We start from the raw sequence: 27,450 nt of genomic DNA, 5'->3' as shown, positions 1-27,450 counted from the left end.
CTATATAGCAAGTTAAACTCAAGAGCTGGGATCAAGCTCCCCACCCTAGATGCAAGTGGAAAGTGTTTCTATGCATATAGAAGAGGGGAAAATATTTCCTTCCAGTGACAGCTCCTTGTCACCCGGGAAGGGTGACTTAGCCTGTGCCTGCTTTTGAGACGGGCTCCTGCCTCAAAAGAAGCTTATTCAGATATATCAGTCAGATTTTTTCTTTTTTTGACTGATTAAACTTCTCCCGGGTAGGGAGAAACGAAGAGATTAACCTCAAAGCCTATTTTTGTTGGGACGACCAGATCTCATTAATTTATGGGACGAGGTCCAGCCGACGAAGGTGGGACGGATTTTTAACAACAAGCTCTATCTGGAAAAGCGAACGTTCATCTTATCTTCTAAGAGAGAACGCACTAACAGGCAAGCACCCTTCTTTCTATATTTTTCTTTTACTTGACTTAAATTGTTGCTGTTTAAAAGAGATTTGCCAGATTGATCGGTTTTTGACATCTCACTGGGGAGCCATAACTTCTCTCTGCTACTCACTAATTAATAGCTTATCTCTGTTTTTGTTGCAAAAAGCTGTCCTGGATTTGCATTCTAAAGATATACACAGAAGAGGGATTTCTATTCCAGATTTTTATTTTGAAGAATATTATATTGTCTGAGACTACTCTCTTTTTGGTCTATTTTATTTTGACGAATCTGTTTTCTGACGACCGCCATTAATTGTTTCGATCCTGGGAACTGCATTTTGTTTACTTAAGCATGGAGAGATAAGGCTGTCTGCTCTGTTTATACTGTGATGTCACCAAGTTTGGAGTATTAACCCAATTGTTGCTGAAATAAGAAGTGGTTTTCCTATATTTTTCTTTTAAAATGGCAATTAAGAAAGTGGCTGAGAAGCTGGAAATAACTATGTTTCAGAAAATAATGGATGAGATTGAGATAACGAAACAAAACCTGCGACAGGGTTGTAAGGAGCTGAAAATTGAATTGAGTAAAATGAAGCAGGAGATTAAAGATATAGGGGTCCCTGTGAGAGAGGTGACCCTGGAAGGGGTCCCTGTGAGAGAGGAGACCCCGGAGATTGGAACAAACGTGGAACAGGAAAAAGATTTGGAGTCTATGGACTTTAGAAACAAAATTTATTGTTTGGAGACACAGGAGATTAAAGACATAGGGGTCCTTGTGAGAGAGGAGACCCTGGAGACTGGAACAGGGGTCCCTGTGAGAGAGGAGACCCTGGAGACTGGAACAGGGGTCCCTGTGAGAGAGGAGATCCCGGAGATTGGAACAAACGTGGAACAGGAACAAGATTTGGAGTCTATGGACTTTAGAAATAAAATCTATTGTTTGGAACTCAATGTTATCTCTGAAGAAATTAATGAAGATTCTAGAGATAAAGTTATCAATGGCATGGATAATCTTCTGGACTGGAATGATGTGATGGAGCCCAATATAGAGAAAATCTATGGAATTAACTGCAGCCATGTGACAATGGAAAAACTTTCAAGAGATGACCCAGTGTATTTTGAAAAAAAGAACAGAGATATGATTTTACAGCAGTATTTCAGCAACCTATTCAGAATGGATGGCAAGAAAATATTTGGGATAGAGGTAATTCCCATCAGACTCTTACTATATGACTATGGCTTTGACAGCAAGATTATTATGGAATACTGATAATGGAAGATTGGATACTGAAATTACTGGACTTAACAAGACTACTGAAGATGGAAGATGGAAAATGGAACTAATAGGGATAATAGAACAATGGCTACTGAAATTACTGAACCTAACAGATTCTGATGTGATGGATTAATTGAAATGTTTATTTTGACTATGGTTATGACAACAAGATTATCATAATTAGTAATGAGATGGATTAATCGATATGCTTATCTGGAAAAAAAAATTGATAGATATATTTCTTAAAGAATTGAAACCTCTCTTTGACTTTTTGTGGAAAGAATAAAGTAATGTTTATGAGATTTGATGATTAAGTAAGATAACTACTGGAGGAAAGTGATTTTATAATATGACTTAAGAGACAGGATTGTTATATATTATAGACTTATAACTGATTTGATCTTTGACAAATGGGAAGTCAATATTTTACTCTTTATTTTTTATTTTTGTTTTTTTTTTTCTTTTTTTCTTTTTGTTTAACTATTTTTGATTTTGTTTTTTGTCTTTGAATGTTTTATGATTTTGTCTTGTATGTTTTATGAAAATCTGAATAAAAATTATTGAAAAAAAAAAAAAGAAGGCTTGGGATTTCAGAGGCTGCTTGGAAGAGAGGAGCTGAAAAGCCCCCCGTGCACAGACAGACCATAATCCATGGCACTTGAAAGTCCTGGCTATCTATACATAAACATGGGTTTTATTTATTTATCTATACTACTTATGTATCCCACTTTATAACCCCAAGAGGCTCTCAAAAAGAAGCTTACAAAACGTCTAAATCTGGTATCAGGAACAGAAATGTCTCTATGGTGACAAGATCTGAAACTAGAAAAAAGTTGGAGATTATAAAAATATATGCTAAGTCCCACTTATACTTTTCAAGTCATATCACAGGATTCTGCTTTATTAATCACAGGTTAAAAAGATTAAAGCAGAATTTAAGATCTCCCTCTGCGTAAACCACCTCAAAACTAATAGGCCATCATGCTAAAGGTAACAAGAACAGAAGAAACAGTCTACCAATAACACAGCAGCAGAAAAAAACGAGTGCCACATTTCTCCATGATTTCTCCCTCAGATTATTCTAAAATGCTGCAACTGACTCATCAAGAAGTACAGATGCCATCATTTATGTAATTCATTCTGCTTGTTGTAACCATTAACAGTACGGCTTCCACATGGCAGAACGTCAGTTTTCCAACCTGCAGCGAGGAGTAGTCAGAAGAGAGTTTCGGGTAAGTGAGACAGACCAAGGCACACACAAGGCTAACAGTTGTATGGAGAAAAAACTTAGTGGGAAGTAGAGGAAAAAGGGGGGGGAGATGAGTGATGAGTGCAAGATGGGAAATCAAGGAGCAGTTTACAATGTCAAGAAGCTTCACTGATGCTTAGAAGCATCACTAGTAGGAAAATGCAGTTATATCTGCATAATCAAACATTCAGTGGGCCAGAAAAGATTTAAAGTTGTAAGGGATTGTATATTTAAGATCTCCTGCATCATTCCATCTGCTGCAATAGGAGAAAACTGGTAAGAGATGCAGTCTTTAGACATTATCTTAAAGTACTCTCTCTTCTGTCCTTCCCTGTGGAACCGGCAAGTGAAAATATCACTAAAGCTTATCATTTCTGGGTAGCCCATGCTGATTCCCTGGAGAGATGGGATGGCATTGTCGGTGGAGGGAAGAGAGAGAGAGAGAATCTGAACAGAATATAATACCTTTAATTTTTCTGATAATGGTTTATCTGAAAGGGCTTCAAGGACTGATACATTTGAATTCTGAGAATCCTCACGAGTCACTACAACACTGCTGCATCCAGACTGTTTTCTAGCTCGCATTGCCATCACGTGTTCAGAAAGCAAGTGGTCATGATCTTCATTTGGTATATCCAGCAGTATGAATACTAAGTCAAATCGTGACAATAAAGCACTTCCCATTCTACAAAACAAACAAAAACTGGAAGTAGAGGAAGTGATTTTAATCTGTTCATGTTTTTATGTTACTGTTTAATGTAATTGTATATCCTTGGCTGTACGTCGCCCAAAGTGGTTGGACAACCTCCCAGATGGGTGACTAATAAATTCAATAAATAAACACATACATATACACATTTGGGTACAGCTTTTCTATATAAATGGAAGCACACCTGAAAGCATAGTTAATATGAATAATTCATAATAAATTGAGATCTCTTCAGAGAAAACTGTGGTATACATTGATTTACATTAGTTTCAACATGCTAACATTTAATAAAAAACTACACAAAATTAATTTTAAAAGTATTAATATTGTGCATTTAAGACAAGGGATAAGCAATTCCCTCCATGAAGGCCAGCAGCCACACAAGGCAATTCTTGTTTCTGTTGCAAGCTATAGAAAAAACCTTTTACAAGTACTTACTTTAAATTCTCAGATACTGTTTTGGCCTTATTATAGTGTCCCCCAACTGGATTTGCAGCAGCTATGATTGATGTCCTGGCTGGCAAACTGCAAACAATACCAGCCTTAGCAAGACTGATACTTTGCTGTTCCATAGCTTCCAGCAAGGCCTGGTGTTGATTCCCCATCTTATCAAACTCATCTATTCCACAAATGCCTGAAAACAAATTAACAAGGGGGCAGGGAGAGAGGCATTCTTCCTAAACGCTTATGAATCAACAAGTGAAAAGCATCAAAGTAAAATAATGTGCCAAAACCCTGTCTGAAGCAGCACTTTCCTCTCCAACAATTTGAAAGTGCTGTTCCAAAATAAATAAATAAAGGCATCAAATAGTTCTAATAAACGTTAGATACCTAATTTGAAATTTCTCTAGAAAATCTTTAGCATTTGGCTTTGACAGAGATCCAACATGTACAAAAGTGGGCTGCCCATGAACAGTTACTCATGCCTACCCACCCATGAAATGATCAGTGCTGTCAGTTTAGTCAGCACTGATCATCTACTTGTAGAAAGGGGGACTGGATTCAGCCTTTGGTGGCCACATGTAGAAGAGTTATACGGCTCCTGTTTGCATGACAATCTATGCCTGATGAAATTGCCTCTTCTTCAAATTAGAAAGTGCAGGAGCCTTGCCCTCTTTTGTATCCAGGCTCCCTAATTTAGCCCCACCATCAGCGGCAATTGGCGCTAATCAAAAATTACAATACCAATAATCTGCTCAGCACTTAATGATATTCCTGAATTAAGTTGCAATCCTAATCCCTCTTACCTGGGAGTGAGCGCCACTGAATTCAACAGGACTCACTTCTGAGTAGACATGGTTAGGTGTGTATCAGGACTGCTGCATACACTATCTTGTGCTAGATAATCAGACTTAGCACCAGAAACTACACGCATAGCCACCCTTTTGCACTCCAAAAAAGGTTAATCATATTGCAAATTGTTTTAGCACATACACTCCATGTTTCATTCATGGCACCTACATATTGCAAAGCTAGTTTTGAAAACTACATGGCAGCAAGCCAAGACAGTCATCTTTGAACAGGAATTGCTAAATCAGGAATAGCAAAAGATATCCAACTGTCATGCAAATGAGATGTATGCCCCAAAAATCTGCTCATAGAAAGAGCCTCCTGGATCAGGCCATCTAGTCCAACACTCTGTTCTCACATTGGCCAGATACCCATAGGAAGCCCACAAGCAGAACCTGAGAGCAACAGCATTCTCCTCACCTACAATTCCCAGCAACTTGTAATCATAAGGATACTGCCTCTGACAGCAGAGATAAAGCACAGCATCCTCCATGAATTTGTCTAATCCTCTTTTAAAGCCATTCACGTTGTGGCCATCACTACTTCTTGTGGGATGAATTCCACAGGGTTGGGGCAAGCCTCTGGAGCAGACTGGGGGGGGGGGCTGCATGCACACAGAACACAACACTGGATATCACCCAATAAGAACAAGTGGGATCTACAATAAAATGTTGCAGTGTGCCCTTACTCCTAAGAGCGTTCAGGCCTCTTAGAGAACTTCTGGCAGTAGGAGGTCTTCCTCTGCTATACTATATAATGCTAGAAGGCTCACATTTTTAGCATTTTATTAATTTATTGCACTATATAGCAATAGATGTATGCTGGAGTCTAAGAAAGGGAAAAAGTTCTTTCTTTCCTTCCTCCAGAAACATCCTTGCATAGTGCATGAAGGAGAATTTTTAATTTTGTAGCATACACCCATCCAAACCTAATGCCTCCCTCCAGGAAACTAAACATAAAGCAGTTATAGTTATTATACAGCAGGTTTGCTGCCCACTTATGAGCTGGACCATCTTCCAGTGGAATACCAAATACCAGGGAAAAAAACCCAAAACCTAACTTCCCACAACCTACAATATCATAAGATCAGTGTCACAAAATGAGGAATTGTCTTAAAAAAGCATCCCATGAGAATTATAGCCTTTTGTGTTGCAATACCAAAATCAATGTGAAAAAGTGCTTTGAAGACTACAGCCAGTATTTATAAGATTTTGGGAACAAACAAGTTAACATATCAGCTGCCAACTGAAGTGATCGCAAATTAGCATTTCTGTCCACAGAAAGTTATACTTGTATAGTACCTTGATCTCCAAGAACGAGGGCACCTGCTTCCAAAGAAAAATCTCCAGAAGAACTGTCTCTAGACAGAGTTACAGTCAGGCCAGATGTAGTAGTGGCATTGCCACAGACATAAACACCACGAGGTGCAATATTGCATACAGCCTAAGGAATAAATGGGAAAGGCTAGTTTTGCATGCTGCGAGTTGACAACCATTGACTACCACCCTCATGGAAGAATACATGTCTTTATCCTATATTCAAATTGACAGATCTAGCACTAAAGTATACTTTAAAAAAAATGTTGACGGTAGTAATGAAAACAAGTAAACTATGTTCATTAATAAATGAATACATACTTGCAACATCTGACTCTTCCCCAGTCCTGGATCCCCAACCACTAGAACATGTGGGTCTCCTCGAATAGGAATCCTATTTTTATCATCCATATACTTTTGACATCCTCCAAATAATGTCAGTACTAAACCAGCTTTCACAATCTGTTAAATGGAAGAGCAACACACAAAATATTTGAAAGGACTGGCTCAAGGTGCAAGAACATAGTGCATGTGTGGACTGCCAATACCTGACAGGAGCATCCCAGCCTGCAGGGGTGAAAATGCAATGGCAAAATACTAAGTTTATCAGAAACAATGCAATAAAAAGCTCGATGGCTTCATTGTTCTAAAGCCTCATAAACTCTATTTATAGAAGACAGGGACAGCAAACTCCTATAAAAGTAATTACGAAGACTTCAGCAGTAGTGCTTGTAATAACATCTGAAAAGTGGCATTGCGCTTCTTTAATAATTAAAAGCGGCGAATATGCATGTTTTCAGCAGCCTTCAGAACAGGCCTAGATCGTACACATAATCAAGGGATTTGTTTTTAATACTACGGTAACAAACTGAATCCTTCAAAAGGCACAGAACATAGGTACAACAGACGCTTCATGCAGTGCTGTTCCAACTTTGTCATTTTTGATTGCCAACTGGTTAATTCACAAGATGCGTTCAATCCAAAACCACACACACAAAAATCCACACACAAAAATCTGTATTTTCTGGTAAGCATTTAGAACAGCCTTCAGAATTTCTTCACTGGGATGCACTTACCTCATGACCATAGATAGTAGGACAAAGAGAACTAGGAGGAAGAGAAAAAAAGTGCAATATTAACACATAATTTAAAACAAATATCTGGAGTTATGTATGTTCTGTGCTAATCACCTCTCTCTTGCACACTCACTCCTGGTAATATCATAGCAGTAGTAACAGAATTAAGCAGAATGCTTGGGCTTTCTTAACAAGTCTCACAACTACTAATCTTATGCAAAACTAAGTTCCAAATCCCATAAAGAACCCTTATGGGAATGATCCTGCCAAAGTTAAGCACTTTTAAGACCCACTGATTTCAATAATTATATCTCAGATATCTAGTGATATTTCAGACAATAACACACAATTTAAAAGTCTTGAAAGGATCTGAAGACCCAGAACATTTCTATACCATTCGGTGGCAATATCACTTATGCTGATCTGCAAAGTTCTTTGCCAGTATCAGTGAGTGAGATTTAGACCTCTCAGCTGCGATTTGTAAAAATCATTTTCTTCTGCTGACCTCGTTCAACTGTGAGTGACTCTAATGTGGCTCTCTTCCACTGAGATCAATAAAAGAAGTTAAGTTAAAATGTTAACTTAAACGTTAATATTAGAGTGTATTTATGGACACATGAATGTGTTCCAGATACAGAAACAGTACCTGCACTCATTGTCTCTCCTATACAAGCATCATATCCCTCTGAAAAATGTCCTGGACTCCAAAGAATGTAGAGTGAGCAGTTAAGATCCTTCCTCTAATAGCCCCTCAAAATCCTGTACAATCTGCTTCATGTCATATACTTAGCACTCATCTATCCCTTTTTTCCAAGTCATAAGCTGAATGGAAAACAGCACAAGCTGTTCCAGTTTAGACCAAGTTGTGGGTTGAAAATCATTTTTAAAGGAGACTCTTCAGTAGAAAAGCAGATTCATGTGCACATTAAAGCAGGGCCTTACTGCAGCTCTGGCCAATGTGGACCTGTCTACAGGCTTAGTGTTTGTGAGGTCATAAAAGGCTAAGGTGACCTCTTCTGCTCCCTCATAAGGTTTCCTAAGAAACCAGCTGCTCACAAGTAATCCAGAAGGAGCCTGTTGTCTGCCTAGGATACACCCAACCAAACTGTTAACATCTTTTTGATGCATTTAACTACAATAGCGAGCTGACAGAGCTCTTTTAGCGCTGTGATTTTCTTGCTTCTGTTGATTTATACATCTCTCTCTACGTATAAAGAAAATACATGGTTTCAGTTGCAGGCCCCAGTCTTTGCTCCTTGTTTAAACCTTTATAAACCTCAGGAGTGACCTAGATTTTTCCCCCTACCCCTGTTCTAACTTTTCTGCTTTCATCTTTTCCTACATGAAATGAAAGAGAAGGGAGATGGATCTGATGCTGAGAGGGGATTTGTGGAAAAGGTCTACAGAAGGAACGGAATGAGAAAGGCAAGGAAGACCTATAGACAGGGAGAGCTAAGGGCTCTGGAAATGAAACTGAAAATGAAAGGACATCAAGAGTGGCTTAAATCAGTGGGGCAGGGGGAGAGAATACTAGGCGCTGATACAAATGCTTTTTCCTGAGAGGCTGAGAATGCAATGAAATATGCCCACATTTGAAAATGATAGCTAGAGGCAAACTTCCATGTATTCCATCATGGACTCAGATAATGCCTTTTAACAGTTCTACCTTTTACACTCTCTCTCTCTCAAAACATGAATGCCATATATGGGAAGAGTTTAGAAACTGCAGCTAACTACAATTATGCCTAAACAAGTGTTCTTATAATATAACATAATACACAATTTACATTCACTCAAAATGTGATCCTGTTTTTTTTAAAATTCAAGCCCATTTTCGATAGTTTGGCATGTTGAGACAGGATAACAAGCAAAATATTCAATGACACCCAAGAAATGACATACTTGACAATGAGCTTGAACAGGTTCTCTTCAGCTTGTATTTCCTGGACTGCATAAAGATCTTTAAGTGAAAACTCCATGCAGGCTTGGTGGTTTATGCCATGTTCATCGTTACTGACTTTCTGTCCTTTAGTATTGCTGACAGAGTTTGCTTCGATGTATAACAGGAAGACACATTTATCATTTTTATTTCTAGACGCTCCTGTTAAATCATCAAAGCAGCAGCCACGTTAATCTCTCGTTATGGGGACATTATGCCACCTTGAGCTCCCTGAAGGAAAGGTAGGGTCTAAATGTAATAACTAAATAATAATTAAATAAATGACAATAACTATGGATCTACTTTTAAATGTTTCTCAGGAGCTAAATGCAGGATGATAATTCCTGAATTCATAAGATACACCTTAACAACTAACATTATCAGCTTCTTCAGTTCCAAAGACAAAAGTAACCTACATACTTGCAATTAATAAGCTTATGTTTAAAGAGGCAATGTTTTCACAATACTTATATGAATGTGGTGAATGTCAGACAATAGCCAACACACAATATGCCAAAAAAGGCCCGACATATTTGTTTCCTCACAAGTACATGAACCTTCCCCCATTAAGGTTTTAGATACAGGAGAGACTTATACAAACATTACTAGGATACTACAACTAAACACATATCTGTTACTAACAGTGTGCTTGCCAGTGTACAGAATGCAGAAGTGGTTTTTCAGCCTTCAGCACTCTGCCAGCGGCTGCTTTCAGTGTTACTGTAGGGGTTTGTTTGTTTTTTTGCTGCATTTAGCTGTTTCATGATTTGTTGTAGTGTTTTAAAATTGTATCTTAGCCTCCATGGGTTGTTATCTGACAACAATTGTGAGATATACAGAGTTGCCTGAAAAATAACACTGTAGTAAAACCTGTATCTCTATTATTATTAATAATAATTGGATTTATATTCCCACCCTTCCTTTCAAAGGAGCCCAGGGCAGCAAACACATCAACAGAACATTTCAACAACAACAAGCAATCCAAACACAATTACAGGAAAGAAACATTCTAAAAACAGTTAGATAAAAACACTCTTCCATCCAGTGATCTCCGGGTTGCTAGGAACAATCTCCTTCATGACAGACTGCATGTGGGAGGCTCATGAGTGGTACATACAAAAAAAACCTCTGTACATAGAAAACTAGCAAGCCAGAGAAACTGCTAGACTAGAACGATTAATTATTTTTCTTAATACTTACATAGTAGTTTCAAGCACTTCACATATTTAGGTAGATCAGTATCACTATTCCTCTGTTTTAGCTGGGGCTGAGTCTGAGCAGCTTGCCTAAGGTTATCCAGTAAGTCCATGAAAGAGGAGAGACTTGTACTGAGGGTTTGTAGCCCAACCACTGCAGTATGACAGCTCTCACTGGGAAAATTTCTTATTAGACTACAGTCATGTACAAAGATGAATGTAGCAGTTACCATTTTCAGGTGAGTGGATTAATTTGAGTTTCCAAACAACACACACACACAATAAAAGCTCCTTAAATATCAATCTACAAAAGTTGTATCTAGATATAGTATACCTTCCTCAGTGTTTGACACCTTGACAATGCCTGTAACAGTAATCACATCTCCTGGAACACAGCTGTCTACAAGATCCTGAATCAATTCACATTCTATGGTGCGAGGAATTCTACCTGCTTCTCGCTGATCATCTGACATGAGCTCTTGAATCCTAGAATGTATGTTATAATACTTTAGTATTCAAGATATTACATAAAGATAATCAAAATGTATACTCCCACCCTAAATCAGAGCAAATATACTCAACAGTTACAGGGAGACAAGAATCTGCAAGGAATTGAGCACCAAGCTATTTACAACACTTTAAAGTCGAAACTAATGTTCCAATTTGTTCCTTCAAGGCTACAGGAACCACTTTGATTCCTGGAGCGCTAAATTAATGTGTTCCTGGCAATGTATTCTAATTTCCTCTCAAGAAATACATACATAACCTCTCAAAGATGAACAGTGAGAAGTCACGCATATATTTTACCCAAACTATAGTCATCATATCAAAAACTGGTTCAGATGAATTGCCAATCACAGACCTCTGTGAAACTTTTTCTGAAAAGCAGTGGCAGCACAGGGTTGAAGCTTCTGAGTTCTCTCCCTCTCTCCCTCCCTCTCTCTCACACACACCCCTGTCTACCTAATCAATCCATAACAGGAAACTGCCACATCCAAAGCTTTGCTGCCTTCAGTGAGAGATGGAGGGTGTGTGTGTCTTTTTTCCTTCAATTTGTTCCCTCACCTGCTTTCACACTATGATGGGAACAAATTGACAGGAATGAGGGGGTTAAACATCCTGTGTATCACCAACTTCCTCCATAACATTGTTTCAGTACTAGGAATGATGAAAGAAATTATTTGATTTCCTCAGAAGAACACGCCTTTTTCCTTACATCTCAACTTTTATTAAAGGTATACAATAGTTTAATTGAAATTTATATCTTGATAAGACTACTTATACACGCAAAATGTCACAGATTGTTTCTTTTAAATCTGTGTGCTTACTTAATAGACTGCCAGTCCACTGTAACTGTATAAGGAGAACTTCTGTCTGCAGTGAATGATCGTCCATGGCATTCAGGCAAAGGGCACTAAAAACAATATGTTAAAATTTAGCACCAAAAAGTTTATATTGCAGTACTTAAACAAAAAATCTTGTGGTATCCTAAAGACTAAGAAATTTATTATAGCGTATGTTTTGGTAAGTTTTCATCGGATGCACTTCATCCACTCAACAAAAGCTCATGTCATAATAAATTTGTTATCTTTAAAGATGTCATAAAACTCATTGCTTTTGCGGCAATAAACTAATACGGTTACCTCCTATGAAAATTGTAATCCTTGAAGTTATCCCATTTGTAATATTTGAAGTTATCCCATTTGGGGGGGAAGCCAGTCTGCACTGATTCTCAGGGGATTTTGTTTCAATGAATTCTTCTTTCCTTCTCCCATGAATCATATTCTTAAAATGAATAATTCTTTAGCAAAATATGAACCATGTACATAAACTGGCAGTAAACCAGAAGGCATGACTAGCTTGTTTCATCACTTTAACCTATTTTTTCTGAAGTTACCCTGTTTTCCCTTAAATCTTACCACTTGATGTTTTAATCTTACCAGTCTAATAATAAAGGTGACTAAAAAAAGGTTAAATTACCTTTGTAGGAAGAGTATATTTGCCATCAGGAAGAGGAAAACTCTGAGTGTTTCCACAGGCACTGCATATAAATGCCATCTTGGTACAGATAGGCTTTATGTTACTGACACGCACAACAGTCCCACGCAAGGCAATGTATTTTCCATAGCAATTTGCTCGAATATTCCTCAGCTGAGTAAGTGGGTCATAGTTGTATACTCTTAAAAAAATGATAAGAAAAAATAGATAATAGTCAGAGACAGTTAAACATTCTTAAGGCTACAGTGTTATGCACACTACTTGGGAGTAACTACCATATAACTCAAAGGGACTTACTTATGAGAAAGCATGCATAGGATCAGGCTGTGCATCCTGTGGGTGGGAAATCAATGAAACGCAACACTGATAAAATTTCCCTAGATTGGGACCAATGCATAATGGCCTTTTGTAGAAGTGTATTCCTTCACAACTGGGATGGGGAAACTGTGGTGTTACAGATGTTGTTGAACTCCAGTTCCCATCAGCCTCAGCTAGCATGACCAATTGTCTGGGATGATGGAAGTTGTAGTCCAACAACATATGGAGAGCCACAGTTTCCCCATCCCTGATTTACAGTCACAAAAAGCATTCATTTACTCGGCACATGGCTCGAATTTCTGAATTATAACTGTAAAGGTTTTCCAAGGACTCACCTCCATAAACTGCTTGCATAAATCTGGCAGGCCAAATTCAGAACAAAAATGACTGTGCTTGTTTTGGTGGGGAGTAGTTAATAGGTTTCTATGTTTAATCAACATGGCAATGTTTGGTCCTAGGAATCTTCCTTGTTGTTAAAATAAAATAAGTTAATGCTAAACATTGCCTTCTAACAAGCCAACATCAACTGCACTCAGACATAACAGGTCACCATGACTGGAACCAGGTTTGTTAACCACGGCTGGTATGATTGCATAAACCCTGTTTAACTCAGTGTGACTTGCTTCTGAGTAAACGTGCATAAAATTGTGCTGTCACTAAACAGGGAATTCAAGCTTGTTACAAACCAAGAATGAAAGCTTCAGATTTTCTCTCCTCACATGCAAAAGATGAGAGAGCATGGGAGCTCAGGATGGGAGACCATGGGAGCATCATCGCATGTTCTTATAGCAAGAAACCATTTCTAGTAGTTACATCTGAATGAGGGCAGAGTGTTGAGGCCAGTGTTGGTAGTGGTATTATTGCTGTTGCTACCTCTGTTCTCTGATCGCTGGTATAATATCAGCAGTCTCTGTGAACCCTAGGAGTTTCACCTTTTTTCGACAACTGTGCATGCAAAAAAGATCAATGCCTTAGAAATAAATGTTAATAATTTTGTGGTGCTGGGCAGCATGTGTAGAATTCCTACTTTTTCAGCATGTAGACTTTCAATCTTCTTAGTAAGAAAACGTTTTTTTAAAAAAATATAGCTACCTTGCATGAATATATGGTACGTTTATTATGGGCTCTTCATCAACGGACAACCCTTCTTGTTCCTGCAGTTCTGCTGCATGTTTCTCAAGATCTTTGCTTAACACCTATAGGATAAAATAAAGAGTAAAAAGAATGTGTCCATGAAACTGTACATAATCTATATTGTATGTAATAACTAGTGCCACATGTAGAAATTAAGGCTTGGATCTTAAGATGCTTCTGGCTGTGCAAGGGTGGTAGCGTGGATGTTCCTTGCTTTGGCTGAATCCCCTTTCCACTGCAGTCTCCCATGCCACATCTTACACTGCTCCAGGGGATATCCCAACTCTAAGAACTGGGTTTTTGAGGGGCCTCCGCAAGGAGAACTCTCCTCACAGTGATTAGGAACCAAGCTATTTGGTAGTCTAAAAATCTAAAGCACAGCAGCGTACGCCCAAGATACAAAATCTATACACTGTTTTATATGGACTCTGACTTTAATTTGTGTTGCAATTTCATAATTTCTTTCAATAAGAAAGAAAAAAAAATCTTAATGCCTCATGAGATTTTAGATACCGTCTGACTCATATCAATTCATGGGGGAAAAACCCCACTCAGGAAGCCAACAACCATCACACAAGATGTTGGTAACAATATTCAATAATATTTTCCAGCCAGTACAAAAATGTCACAGAGGCTTCAAGAATCAAAACTCTGCATCCTTAATGTTCATTTTCAAATCCTTGTAGTTTGCATGATACTGGTTCAAATACTATTTATTTACTTACTTATTTATTAAATTTATATCCCACCCTTCCTCCCAGACTAGTTTTGTTCAAGCCAAGTGAGATGCTTATTTGCTAGCTTTCACTGTCAAATACACATAAAATCCAGATTATAACACTGCAAGAACCTTGAAACTAAAAGAGTCTGCGCCTTCTCATTTAATTATCATATCTCCTATTTGGGCCTAAGAAATTAACATGTAGCAAAGTTAGAAACTGGCAAACCTATTAGTACCTTGTTTCTTTGAAAACACGCCAGCGCAGTCCCACACAAAAAGTATGTTTTTTTTCTTCTGGCTCATTTTGTTTTTAAGCCAGAGAGAAAATTAATTGGCTATCAAAAACAAGACAGAAGGAAGTTTTGAGGCAAGTTCTAATAGAATTTAGAAGTGTGGAATGAATGTCTTCCTCTCACCTATATTTGTTTAAAAGAAGCATAAATGACATTGTTCCTCCCCCGGCCTCCCCATGCATGCCCCAGAACGTATCTGCATTCTGTCAACGTTTGTATGCTCAGAAATATACTGCTCACTCTGTGTCTGATGTATTTACCTGATGTATGGCCAAGCCCATACAGTCCAATATTTTTAGTGGCATTTCCCTCAGTTCAGAAGCAATATCAGGTATTGACTCCACTAATTCTTTGTCATGTGCCAGCAATTTATAATCCACAAGAATACTTCCTTTTCTTTCTATTTCATCCTATAAAACAAAACTGTGTGAATTTGTCACAGTATTTTAAAAGGTTTATTTGAAGTGTTTCAGCAATACTGCCAATACAGAATACCAGTGAGCTGAGTTAATCCGAGTGAAGGCTAGCACATAATATGCAAGTGATTTAGCTCATGAAACACAATATGGATATGATTTAGCACATCAGAGCAAGGAAGCTAACTAGAATTTATTCAGCTCCCTTCCAGTCCTAAAACTGTGAAAGTTGCTACCTTATTATTAATGTCCACAAAGGCCTTCAAGGCAGAAGATAAAATCATAAACACAATATCATAAAAATAGACATTTGAACACTACAAAACTTAGTAAGAACTGAGTCAGTTGAGGACAATAAAATAGGGATTCAAATAAAAACAGGGATCCAGCAGTAGGGATCCAAAATGACCACCACCACTGCACCATACAGAATAAGGTTTTACAAATCTTCTTAAGACCCCTACAGAACTAGTCCATCAAGCCTCTCTAGGAAAACAGCCACCATGGCAAAGACTCTACTTCTTGTGGTTGTCAATGAACGCACAGAAGGGAAAGATACCCAAAACAAGATTCACTTATGGATCACAGCATATTGGGGGGGGGGAGGAGGGAGAGGAAAAGAGATAGAAAAAAAACTCAGAAAAAGAGGTCACATCATAAAGACTTACCTTATCATAAAGTTCTATTCGAGACATAAAAAACTTTTCAAACGCTTCAGTCTTCTGAACAAATGGGGAGTTGTCATCATATGCTGGATTGGACAATTTAGCACAGATATTTATACTTGCAGGCTACCCTGATTCTATACTCTATAAGTATACATATTTAATTAGTAGATATTGTTTATATTGCAAGTCAATACTTTATTTATTTTTAAAGGAATAAATGCCTTTTTGAACTCAAAACATTTTTGGTGCACCTTTTAAAAGTTTTGCTTAGAATTCAAAGACGCTACGTTTCTATTAGCAATTACATTTCCTCAAAGAGGTACCAGACCAATTGTAAAAAAAAACATCCTCAAAGACTATACATAAACAGAACCACAATTTCTGATGGATATGGCTAACTCTGATTCTACAGACATTAAAAAGCTAGTAACGTTATAATCCTAAACACACTTACAGCCTGATCTTATGCAGAGTTAGGCATGCCTAACACCTCTGGTTGCCTAACTGCATAGGAATGGCTGACATTAGGAGTAAGTCCCACTGAACTGTACTAGATTTACCTCCCAGTACTCATGCATAGGCTTAGGTGGCATGACAAGGGAGATGAGAAGACCGGTAGCACTTTTGAGCCAATTTAAAATGTCTGGTCACATATTAAAAAGTATTTCCATCTGAAAGGGGGAAATAGTTTTAGCCCTCATGTATCAGAATTTAATTTGTACTCTCAATACATTATGTTCCACATTTTTGCCAATGCTCGTTCGCATATTGCCCCATTGAACACAATTCAGACAAATCATTTATTTATATTTAAATGCTCCTAGTGCTTTACAGAATAACAGACAAGACGACGAAATACTAGCAAATATGTACAAACAAGCCCATTAACTTCAAAATGTACTTCCTTTCCACTCAGGCCTTTGGCCCTTGATATATGCAGTCTTACTTATTCCTTTGTTTGGGCATTTTTTAAAACCTGTTTCATATTGTATGTTTTAAACAGATGACCTTTGGGTATGAGGCAATTAACAAATGAAATAAATAAATAATTTTTTTTTTTTTAACGTAAGCATGTACAGGCATACCCCGCTTTAACATACGCAATGGGACCGGAGCATGTATGTAAAGTGAAAATGTACTTAAAGTGAAGCAATCGTCTATGCATGTACTGCACGGCAATCGCCACTAGATGGCAGCGACGTCATGCCATTAAGTGTCCGTAATTGCGAAGCACGCGTACGTTAAGCGGGGTATGGTGGTGTATGAAGCATGTACGTTATAGCGAGGTGACGTTAAGTGAAGCGACGTTAAGCGTGGTATGCCTGTATTTTGCAACATACATATCAAGGATCTGGCTTCATTGTGCTTTGAGTTAAAGGGGAGAACTAAACAGAAGCCAAAATGTTATTTCATTCTCCAGACATCAAGTCAGTTCCCCGTATATCTACAGAAAAAAGCTCACCTTCAGAAAAATAAAGTTTCCAGCCTCTGTACGGAGTAACCTGATCCAGGGTTGTCTGAATGAACCGAGGCTGAGCTGAAAAACATTGCCCAAGAAAGTTAACAACAGTAAATTTTACATTCTCTGCGTATGCTACTTTTAACTGTTGTCTGTAGTATATTGTAATGTGATATTTTTATTAAGTGTTCAAAAATAAAGAAATATAAAATGATCTACAAAAATGAGGTAGCCAACGTTTAATACACAAACAAACAAAAAAAGCATTACTTAAAGTGTGTCTGGTTTATTCACAGGCTCATATTCACAGCGTATGACATTTATACCTCCTTTTCTAACACACCTTCTGGAACAGGGAACTGGTTCTGTCCGTAATTATAAGGGACGAGAGCGACTGTATACTATAACCAGCATGGATGTTTTGCATTCCACAGTGTTAAATTGAAAATACCCCCCATGGCATTCTGATGCTTCGCATAAGCTCATTTTAGAACAAAACCTTACAAAACCTATAGTCCTGAACTCAGAAACGCTTGCTTAGCAACCCTCTAAATGTTCATGGTGATACACAAAACAGAGAGAATCGAGAGTTCAAAGTGTAAAAAGAGAGGAAAAAACCAGACCACTTTTGGACTTTTGTCAGAGTTCTCATAACTTGTTGACATTAATTAAAAATCAGCCATGTTCACAGAGTACCTGTAATCCTATTACTGACCTTGCCCAGTACTCTGACCTTCATCTTCTGCAGTTTTAAAAAAATGCTTAGCTGATTTTAAGAAATTTAGCACTGAACTCAATGATAACGCCGGGCGTACTCAGTAAGAACCAGCTGTCAGTGTTCTAAATGCCAGACACACAGCTGCTGGGCTTGCCTAATCAAGGGGCCATACCCACACCTGATCTTTCACTTTAGACACTCATGGCCTCCTTCAAAGAATCCTGGGAAGTGTAGTTTGTGAAGGGTCCTGAGAGGAGATTCCTATTCCCCTGATAGCGGCCAGAGTGGTTTAACAGTCAGGCACTCTGATTGAAGCTCTGTGAGGGGAACAGGGCACCTTGTGATGTTCCTCTATTAGTGTATATATGGTAAGTGCTGTTTGTATAGGAGATACATGGTAAGTGGAATGAAAGAGGAGGGGGGAGTGAATGGGCAGTAGAATACTGGATGATTGGCTGAATGTTTAAAATGGCTGACAGTATAAACGGAAGGATGACAGGTAAATCTGGGTGGAAGGTGAATGTGAGGTGGACGTTGGTGGACTTGAGAGGGTTGTTTTGGTGGGTTTTGAGAGGAGATTGTGTGGAGAGTTGGTGGATGTGAGGAGAGGGTGGAGTTCGGATTAATACCAAGACCAGTACCTCAGGAATAGATGAAACCATATGCTTAAGTGCCTTTATAAAGAAATCTTGTTATCTTTGTTATTTAATAAATACTTTTGGTTTACCAAAGGCCTGATCCTTGGCTGGGGTTTCACAGACCAGAAGGGAGGGTAAGGTAAATACCAAGGCTGAACTGTAACAATTGGTGGCAGCGGTGAAGGGAAATATAACACCACAAGTATTCAGAGCAAACCAGAATTATCAGCATTGATACAAAGGGATTGGGGCAGCTTAAGCGCGCAGTCACAGAGGTAACCTGATAGAGAGACTCAGGCAGAGTCTCTGGGAATACTGGTTATAGGACATGACTGGTGGTGCTGCCTAGCAGGGGGATCTGTTGAGATCTGTGCTAGAGCGGGGAGAGAAACCATAAAAAAGGACAGTCCGGACTGGTGGAGTCCCTGGTGGTGCCTAGTGACAGGCAGTAACCACGAGCAGGTAGGAACCTGACAGGGAGAGCCAGGGAAGGGCGTCACATGTGGTGGAAGCGGTGGGATACGAACAAAGGAGACTACGTCACAGGTGTTGGCTGTAGCGGTGGTACGAATACTAGAGAATCCCTAACAGTGGTGTGGCAAACAGAAATAACAAAACAAGATTACTTGTGAGAGTGACTGGCAAAGAGTGTGTGGCAAAGAGTGAGTGAACTCAAACACCATGGCTGAATATATAAAGATGAAAAGAGAGGAGCTGGTGGAGAAATGCATAACATTCAATTTACCTCACGAGGGTAAAGGAGTAGATGAACTGAGGGTAGCACTTATAGGATTTGCAACTGCCCAGCAAAAACAACCTGTCAGGGAAGAGACCCCAGAAGGATACTTAAGCAATCCCGCTTATATAGAGTATTTGAGAGAGAAGTTAAGATGGGAGGCTGATGAGAAAGACAAGCAGAGGGAGTTGGAAACTGAGAGATTGAGGATGGAAGGTGCAGAGAAGGAAAAACAGAGTGAGTTGGAATTTGAGAGAATGAGAGTGGATGCTGAATTACAGGTGGAAAAGTTAAAGTTTGAAAGGGAGAGGTTTCATTCTGATGAAACAAGAAAGGACAGAAATGAAACAAAAATAAAAGTTACACCAAAAGACTTTGCAGTGTTTGAGCCTGGACAAGAACCACAGATTTACCTCAGCACTTTTGAAAAAGCAGCTCAATTGTGGGGGCTACCAGAGGGTAAATATATGCAATATTTATCAAACCTGATCAAAGGGGAATTGGCTGAGGTATACCAATATTTCCCCTCAGACAAGCCCGTCACCTATGCTGAGTGTAAAGAGGCAGTATACAAAAGGTTCAGACTGGGACCTGACTATTTTAGAAAGTTATTCCGAAACTGTCAGATCCAAGCAGGGAGGTCTTTAGTTGAACTGGGAGCGAAGTTGATGGATATATTTGGAAAGTGGATGAGTAGTGCCAAAGCTCAGTCAGTGGAAGAGGTGAAAAGCCTCATGATACTGGATCAATTATTCCAACAGTTACCACCAGAAATAAGGCTCCTTGTCAAAGACCGTTCCCCTACATCGGTGCAGGAGGCCGCAGAGATGGCGGATCACTTTGCCTCCAACAGAACTGGCTGGGTGGGGAAAACATCAAGAGAGTTTAAACCCAGACCATATAATGGTGGCAGAAAGGATGTGGTGCCACAGTGAGTGAGTCCTCCAGTAAAATCTGAAGGGCACAGGACACCCCAGAGTGGATCTGTGTACCCTAAAAGTGAGGAGAAATTATGCTACAAATGTGGTAGACCGGGGCACCTACGTTTTCAATGTGAGGTTGCCAACCCCATTAGTAATCCTGCTCAGGCAAGGGCAGTAAAAATAGAACCAAAAGATTTAACCACAAAAAAGGTTCAGTTCTGCCAGATAAACTGGACAGAAGTAACAGACCTTGATTCAAGTCTGAGAGAGGAAGTGAGTGTACAAGGGGCAAATTATTGGGCATTGCTTGACACTGGTGCCGCTCAGACGTTACTGAGGCCAGATTTAATAAAATCTGAAGAAATATTACCTCAGGAAACAGTGAATATCCAAGGAGTGAGGGGTCAACCAGAAAGCTTGCCTGTGGCCCTGGTGAAAATGGCGTGGAGAGGCCGAGAGGGCAGATATAAAGTAGGCATTAATGCCCAACAACAAGAACCAGTGATACTGGGAAGAGATGTTATGGGGGCACAAGGGAAAATATATGTGGTGACCAGACAGCAACTTGGCAGAGAAACAGAAGCCATGTTAAGGGGGGCTGAAGGAAACAGGGTGGAATCTGTTTGCGAGCCTCAGGTCCCCATAGCAACCCTTGGCAGGCCTGCTGAAGGAGACAAACTGTATCAACTGGTCTCTGGGGAAGAGACAGAGCATTTCAGAGAAGAACTGAATAAGGATACCAGTTTGAATCAAATAAAGGAGCAAGCCCTGACCCAACAGATTCCTTTCACTGACAAACTGAGGAATCAAGTTGTGTGTGAGAACGGGATTTTATACAGACTGTGGATGCCTGCTGAGAGAAAGGATGAATGTGAACCAGTGAAGCAATTGATAGTACCTAGCAAATACAGAACCAGATTGCTAGAGGTAGCCCACGATGTCCCATGTGCAGGACATCTGGGAATAAAAAAGACCAAGAGGAGATTGGCGGCACACTATTATTGGCCAAACATCTCCAAAGATGTAAAACAACATTGTCTATCTTGTGGTATATGCCAAAAGGTGGGGAAAAGTGGAGTAAAGACTAAGGCACCCTTAAAGCCCCTTCCTATAATTGGACAACCCTTTTATAGAGTTGGAATAGATTTGGTGGGCCCTTTTTCCAAACCCACAAGGCATGGCAAGAAATATCTAGTGGTGGTGGTGGATTTTGCCACCAGGTACCCAGACGCAGAAGCACTGAGATCTGTAGAAGCCCCTGTGGTGGCAGAGGCTTTATTAAAAATCTTTATGAGGCTGGGTTTCCCTCATGAAGTGCTGACGGATCAAGGCAGTGTATTAATGGGAGAAGTGATGCAATGTATGTGGAAATGTTGTGGTCTAAAACATCTAAAGACCACTACTTACCATCCCGCCACTAATGGGCTAACTGAGAGATTCAATGGAGTTTTGAAGGGCATGATAAGAAGCTATGTTCAAGATCACCCACAAGACTGGGATGAACGTTTGGGATGCTTATTTGCATACAGAGGAGTCCCTCAGGAGTCAACAGGCTTCTCACCCTTTGAACTCATGTTCACTAGAAAAGTGAGGGGACCTTTGGAACTGTTAAAAAATTCATGGGAAGGAACCCTGGGAGAGTACAAAACATCTGTAGTAGATTTTGTATTGGGATTCCGCAATAAATTAACATCAATGATGGAAGTAGTGAAAAAGAATTTGAGTCAAGCTCAGCAGAAGCAAAGTTACTGGTATGACAGAACAGCCAGGGAACGTGTATATGATGTGGGAGATATGGTTATGGCGTTCATACCCAGGAAACATGACAAATTACAGGCTAACTGGGAAGGACCATATACCATCAGAGAAAGGCTTGACACAGTGACGTATGTAATCACCACAGACCAATTAAACAAAAGCAAAGTGGTTCATGTAAATATGTTAAAGCCTTACCATACCAGGGATGCAAAGGTGTTGCAAGTTACCTTATTCCCTGAGGGAAGTGGGCCTGAACTTCCAGATTTGGTACAGGAAAGCAAAGACAAAGGAGGGGTAGATCAAGTGGAATGGTCAGAGGAGGTGAAGGAGGAAGTAAAAGAAGAGATTCTGAGAGTTTTGAAAAACTATGGGAATCTCTTTAGCAATAAACCTGGCCGAACCAGTATAGCCAGACATTCCATTGATACTGGAGATCATGCCCCAATCAGATCTATGCCATACCGTGTGAATGGGAAAGTTTTGAGTGAGATCAAAAAGGAGGTGGAAGATATGCTGGAACTAGGAGTGATCAGGGAATCCATCAGTCCCTGGGCCTCAAGTATTGTCCTGGTTCTGAAAAAAGATGGAACGACAAGATTTTGCATTGATTATCGGCTAATCAATAAAATTACGGTCCCAGATGCGTATCCTATGCCCAGGGTAGACGCAATGTTGGAGTTATTGGGGGCAGCAACCATTATCTCTACGTTAGACCTCTGTAAAGGATTTTGGCAAATGGAACTAGACGAGCAATCCAGAGCCAAAACTGCCTTCAGTACACCGGATGGGTTATATGAGTTTGTGACCTTACCCATGGGACTAAGGAACTCACCAAGTTCGTTTCAGAGGCTAATCAATACTGTGTTGCGAGGCATGTCAGATTTTGCAGTGGCCTATATCGATGACGTGGCCATTTTTAGCAAGTCGGTGCCTGAGCATGTCCAACACCTGACCACAGTATTAGAGGCCTTAAGAAAAGCAGGCCTCACAATAAAAGCTAAGAAATGCCAGTTTGGGCTAAAGGAAGTAATCTATTTAGGACATAAGGTGGGGAGTGGGAAAATCACCCCCTTATGGAGCAAGGTGGAGGCAATACAAGCGTGGCCTATCCCCTTAACCAAAAAACAAGTTAGGGCATTTCTAGGTGTGGCTGGTTTTTATAGGAAGTTTGTGAAAAATTTTGGGGAAATCGCAACCCCCTTGCATGAATTGACAAAGAAAAAGTGTTCTGAGCGTGTGGTATGGACGGATGAATGTCAGAAGGCTTTTGATCTGCTGAAGCAAGCCTTGTGCCAAGGACCCATATTAATAGCACCGGACTATGAGCAACCATTCATCGTGGCTACAGATGCGTCAGACCTCGCGCTGGGAGTCGTCTTGCTGCAGGAGAGAGAAGGCACCAGACATCCAGTGGCGTATCTGAGTCGCAAGCTGACGCCGAGGGAGAAAAACTATTCGTCGGTCCAGAAGGAGTGCCTAGCGGTCGTGTGGGGACTGAACAAGTTGCGCCCATACATGTGGGGACGAAAATTCACGGTAACAACGGATCATCAGGCCTTGTTATGGTTGCAGACTATGAAAAACCATAACACTATGCTGCAGAGGTGGTCCTGGGCCCTACAAGACTATCAAGCGGATTTCCAGTTCATAAAAGGCAAGGACAATGTACTGGCTGATGGACTGTCAATGCAGGTGGCTGGGACTGCCGTGACGTGACCAGACGGAGGAACAAAGAAAGACATTTTCCCCAGAGAGACTTATTTTATTTGTTAACACGACGTATAAATCCTAGAACAGGAATAATACTCTGCCGTTGTTTTAAGGGGGGGGAAATGTGATGTTCCTCTATTAGTATATATATGGTAAGTGCTGTTTGTATAGGAGATACATGGTAAGTGGAATGAAAGAGGAGGGGGGAGTGAATGGGCAGTAGAATGCTGGATGATTGGCTGAATGTTTAAAATGGCTGACAGTATAAACGGAAGGATGACAGGTAAATCTGGGTGGAAGGTGAATGTGAGGTGGACGTTGGTGGACTTGAGAGGGTTGTTTTGGTGGGTTTTGAGAGGAGATTGTGTGGAGAGTTGGTGGATGTGAGGAGAGGGTGGAGTTCGGATTAATACCAAGACCAGTACCTCAGGAATAGATGAAACCATATGCTTAAGTGCCTTTATAAAGAAATCTTGTTATCTTTGTTATTTAATAAATACTTTTGGTTTACCAAAGGCCTGATCCTTGGCTGGGGTTTCACAGACCAGAAGGGAGGGTAAGGTAAATACCAAGGCTGAACTGTAACAATTGGTGGCAGCGGTGAAGGGAAATATAACACCACAAGTATTCAGAGCAAACCAGAATTATCAGCATTGATACAAAGGGACTGGGACAGCTTAAGCACGCAGTCACAGAGGTAACCTGATAGAGAGACTCAGGCAGAGTCTCTGGGAATACTGGTTATAGGACATGACTGGTGGTGCTGCCTAGCAGGGGGATCTGTTGAGATCTGTGCTAGAGCAGGGAGAGAAACCATAAAAAAGGACAGTCCGGACTGGTGGAGTCCCTGGTGGTGCCTAGTGACAGGCAGTAACCACAAGCAGGTAGGAACCTGACAGGGAGAGCCAGGGAAGGGAGTCACACACCTCTCAGCACATAACCTCCAGTTTGAAACGCAAAGGCTGTCTTCACTATCATACGACATTGACCAATAAAATTGCTTTGAAATTAATAAAAATAAATTTGACACAGATTTCTAGGATGAATAATGAGAGAAATATAATTTTCTAGGTTAGATTCTCTGTAGAAACAGTAGCAACACAGAAAAGAAGCAAAGTAAGAAGATCACCAACAAACATTCAAGAATGTAATTCTCCAGCTTTGGAGATGGCAGATGTTTCTACCACTCACCACATGCTCAGAGGCAGATGTTACCAAATTCTTCCAAGCTACACAGGAAGTGGATTGGACTGTAGAAGACCAACCAAATTGTGTTTGCATTTTGACAAATTTGTAGGGCAGTACAATATGTCAGCGAGGAGGTCAGGTCAGGTCTCCTGCTCCCCTGGTGCATTCACTATAGCTGCCCAATTTCCCTGCTTTTTAAAGTTTGATAGAAATATCTGTTGGCTTGAAATGTTTTATCCAATTATATTATTGAGAGCCACGCTGGCCTCCCCTGGGAGAGGAAGGGAGGGCTATAAATTTGAAATAATAAGTAAATCCAGTTCAAGCTCAACATTGTAATAAAGGTAACAGCTGCTCATACTGTACACAGAAGAATGAGATTGATTTTACAACTTCAGTCCATCCCAAGACCATTATGTGTTATGTTACTCCACAGCATGGCAGCCCTAAACTCCAGGCATTGCATTATGCTCTCACAAAACACATTTTTCTTTTTGCTATCTTTCCAACAACAAACATATTCCTTAAACAAACCAAAAACCAAGCCATAACAACAAAATACAATAATGTAAGTCACATTATGGAATCAACATACCAGATACTGATTTCCCAGCTACATTTTTCCAGTCTCCTCTCTGTCCATGTCCTTGCCCTTTTCCTCTCCCTTGCCATCCTCCTTTTCCTCGCCACCTCTGAAATCCACTTCCTCCTCGCCCAGAACTTTTCCCTCTGGGTTCATTGCTCATCTCAGCACTCTTAATGGACCTGCAACCAACGTTAAACTAAAAGCCAATACTTGCAGTCAATGTGTGGTAAATAACATTATACCTTGCACGTAATCATTCATGAAAATGAAATGAAATAGATGAAATAAGAAATACATGTTCAAAATACGACAGGGTGTATATCCAAGACTTCTAAAGTGCTTTTCGCTGTTGCTCCTCAAGTAAAACAAACCATCTTAAATCACAGACTAAAATATTAATTTCAGAAGCATAGTGGAACTATCAGCGAAAAGGTGAATGAAATAGAATTGCCCTTAAGGGATGTGATGAAGTTAGAGAAATAGAAATGCTTGAGGAGAAGATTCCTTTCAGTACATATCTGGGGGAAAAGCTTTACTGTATTTGCTTTTGCTCCATGCTGTAATTAAATTACAGAGATATTTGCACAGGTTTGGACCACAGTGTAATAAGCAGGCTACATTTGGATGCAACTATGGAAAAGCCTTGGGCTCATCATCATGTGCTCTTCCCTGTGCTCTCACACAACTTCAAGGAGACTGAAAGCTTTCACTTCCATTTTTAACTAATAGCAGTTCAATATTATGTCCCAACGTAAACAAAACCCTTATAATTACATTTGCATACAGTTGATAAATGGAAGTTAGTTCTGTCTTGATGAAGGAAGGGACTTAACTCAGTGGCAGAATGCGTGTATAAGATCCCACATTTTATCCTGGCACCTCCACCTTTGAATTGCAAAAAGCCTGAGACTTCTGAAAGCCATTTAGAGTAGACACTTGTGTAATTCAATACACAACAGTTTCTTACGGCCTTAACATGATATAAAGAAGAGTATACACATGTACCTTTCCTAAATATCTGCAGAATCTCTTACCAACTATATAGCATTTGATGACCACTGTAGTTAGGCAAAACACTGAAGCAAGCTACATTGCAATCCAGCGAATCCAACATACAGAGCACAGAAGACACTTAGGTTGTTGTGATCCTATACAAATATCAGAATAAGGCCCATTGACTAAAAGGGACTTTTGAGTAAGCATGCATTAACTAGAATGGTCAAGGACACTACTACAGCACAAGTCTGTAGGTGGAGGACTCACATAAATGAATGCTTCACCTTTAAATAAATAGATCCCTGCTCCTAAAAAACTAGAGTGTCAGAGATCTCTTCCCTGATATATCTCACTTTCATGAGCCCCCACCTACCGTCTGAAGTGGGGCAAGCCCAGAATTAGGTCGACCACCTTAAATGCAACCAAGCCGAAAGCGCTTACTTAAAGAAGCCACACCTCACCAACCCCAACCCTTTTTCTCCGCTCTGTTCACTAGCTTTCTTTTTTCTTTTTTTCAATTTTGGCGCGGGACTGTCAGGCCTCCTTCCGCTTCCGGCATCAGAACCAATAGAAGGCGCGCGCTAGTTGGTTGCCATGGTTTTTATTGCGAAGCCCACCGGAAGTGTAAAGGAAAGGAAGTGGACGAGGAAAGGGCTGTGTTCCTTACCAGCCAGGAGAGAGGGAGTCAGGCCATTCACACGTCTACCTTCGCAGGTCGCACAATGACTGGAT

General features: G+C 40.0%; 1 protein-coding gene across 12 annotated transcripts in view; it reads right to left on the bottom strand.

Moving 5' to 3' along the window:
- The window catches only part of MCM8 (minichromosome maintenance 8 homologous recombination repair factor), a 36,517-nt gene extending 9,109 nt beyond the window's left edge, over positions 1-27,408 (bottom strand). Inside the window, exons 1-15 of one of the 12 annotated variants that reach the window (XM_061622512.1) lie at positions 27,386-27,408; positions 25,732-25,918; positions 17,469-17,543; positions 16,007-16,089; positions 15,183-15,332; positions 13,867-13,970; positions 12,439-12,637; positions 11,787-11,872; positions 10,793-10,944; positions 9,226-9,424; positions 7,324-7,354; positions 6,569-6,709; positions 6,233-6,374; positions 4,080-4,275; positions 3,398-3,617 (exon numbers count right to left, since the gene is read on the bottom strand). In XM_061622512.1, coding sequence (XP_061478496.1) covers positions 3,398-3,617; positions 4,080-4,275; positions 6,233-6,374; positions 6,569-6,709; positions 7,324-7,354; positions 9,226-9,424; positions 10,793-10,944; positions 11,787-11,872; positions 12,439-12,637; positions 13,867-13,970; positions 15,183-15,332; positions 16,007-16,089; positions 17,469-17,543; positions 25,732-25,882 — 1,929 coding nt within the window. In that variant the 5' untranslated portion in view covers positions 25,883-25,918; positions 27,386-27,408. The other 11 variants (XM_061622504.1, XM_061622510.1, XM_061622507.1 and 8 more) reach the window with 11 other exon arrangements.
- Positions 27,409-27,450: the final 42 nt, after the last annotated feature.

The sequence above is a fragment of the Rhineura floridana genome, chromosome 4, assembly GCF_030035675.1.
Source record: "Rhineura floridana isolate rRhiFlo1 chromosome 4, rRhiFlo1.hap2, whole genome shotgun sequence".
Classification (NCBI taxonomy): Eukaryota; Metazoa; Chordata; class Lepidosauria; order Squamata; family Rhineuridae; genus Rhineura; species Rhineura floridana.
The sequence above is the reverse complement of the archived record's forward strand: the minus strand, read 5'-3'. Positions and strand labels throughout refer to the sequence as shown.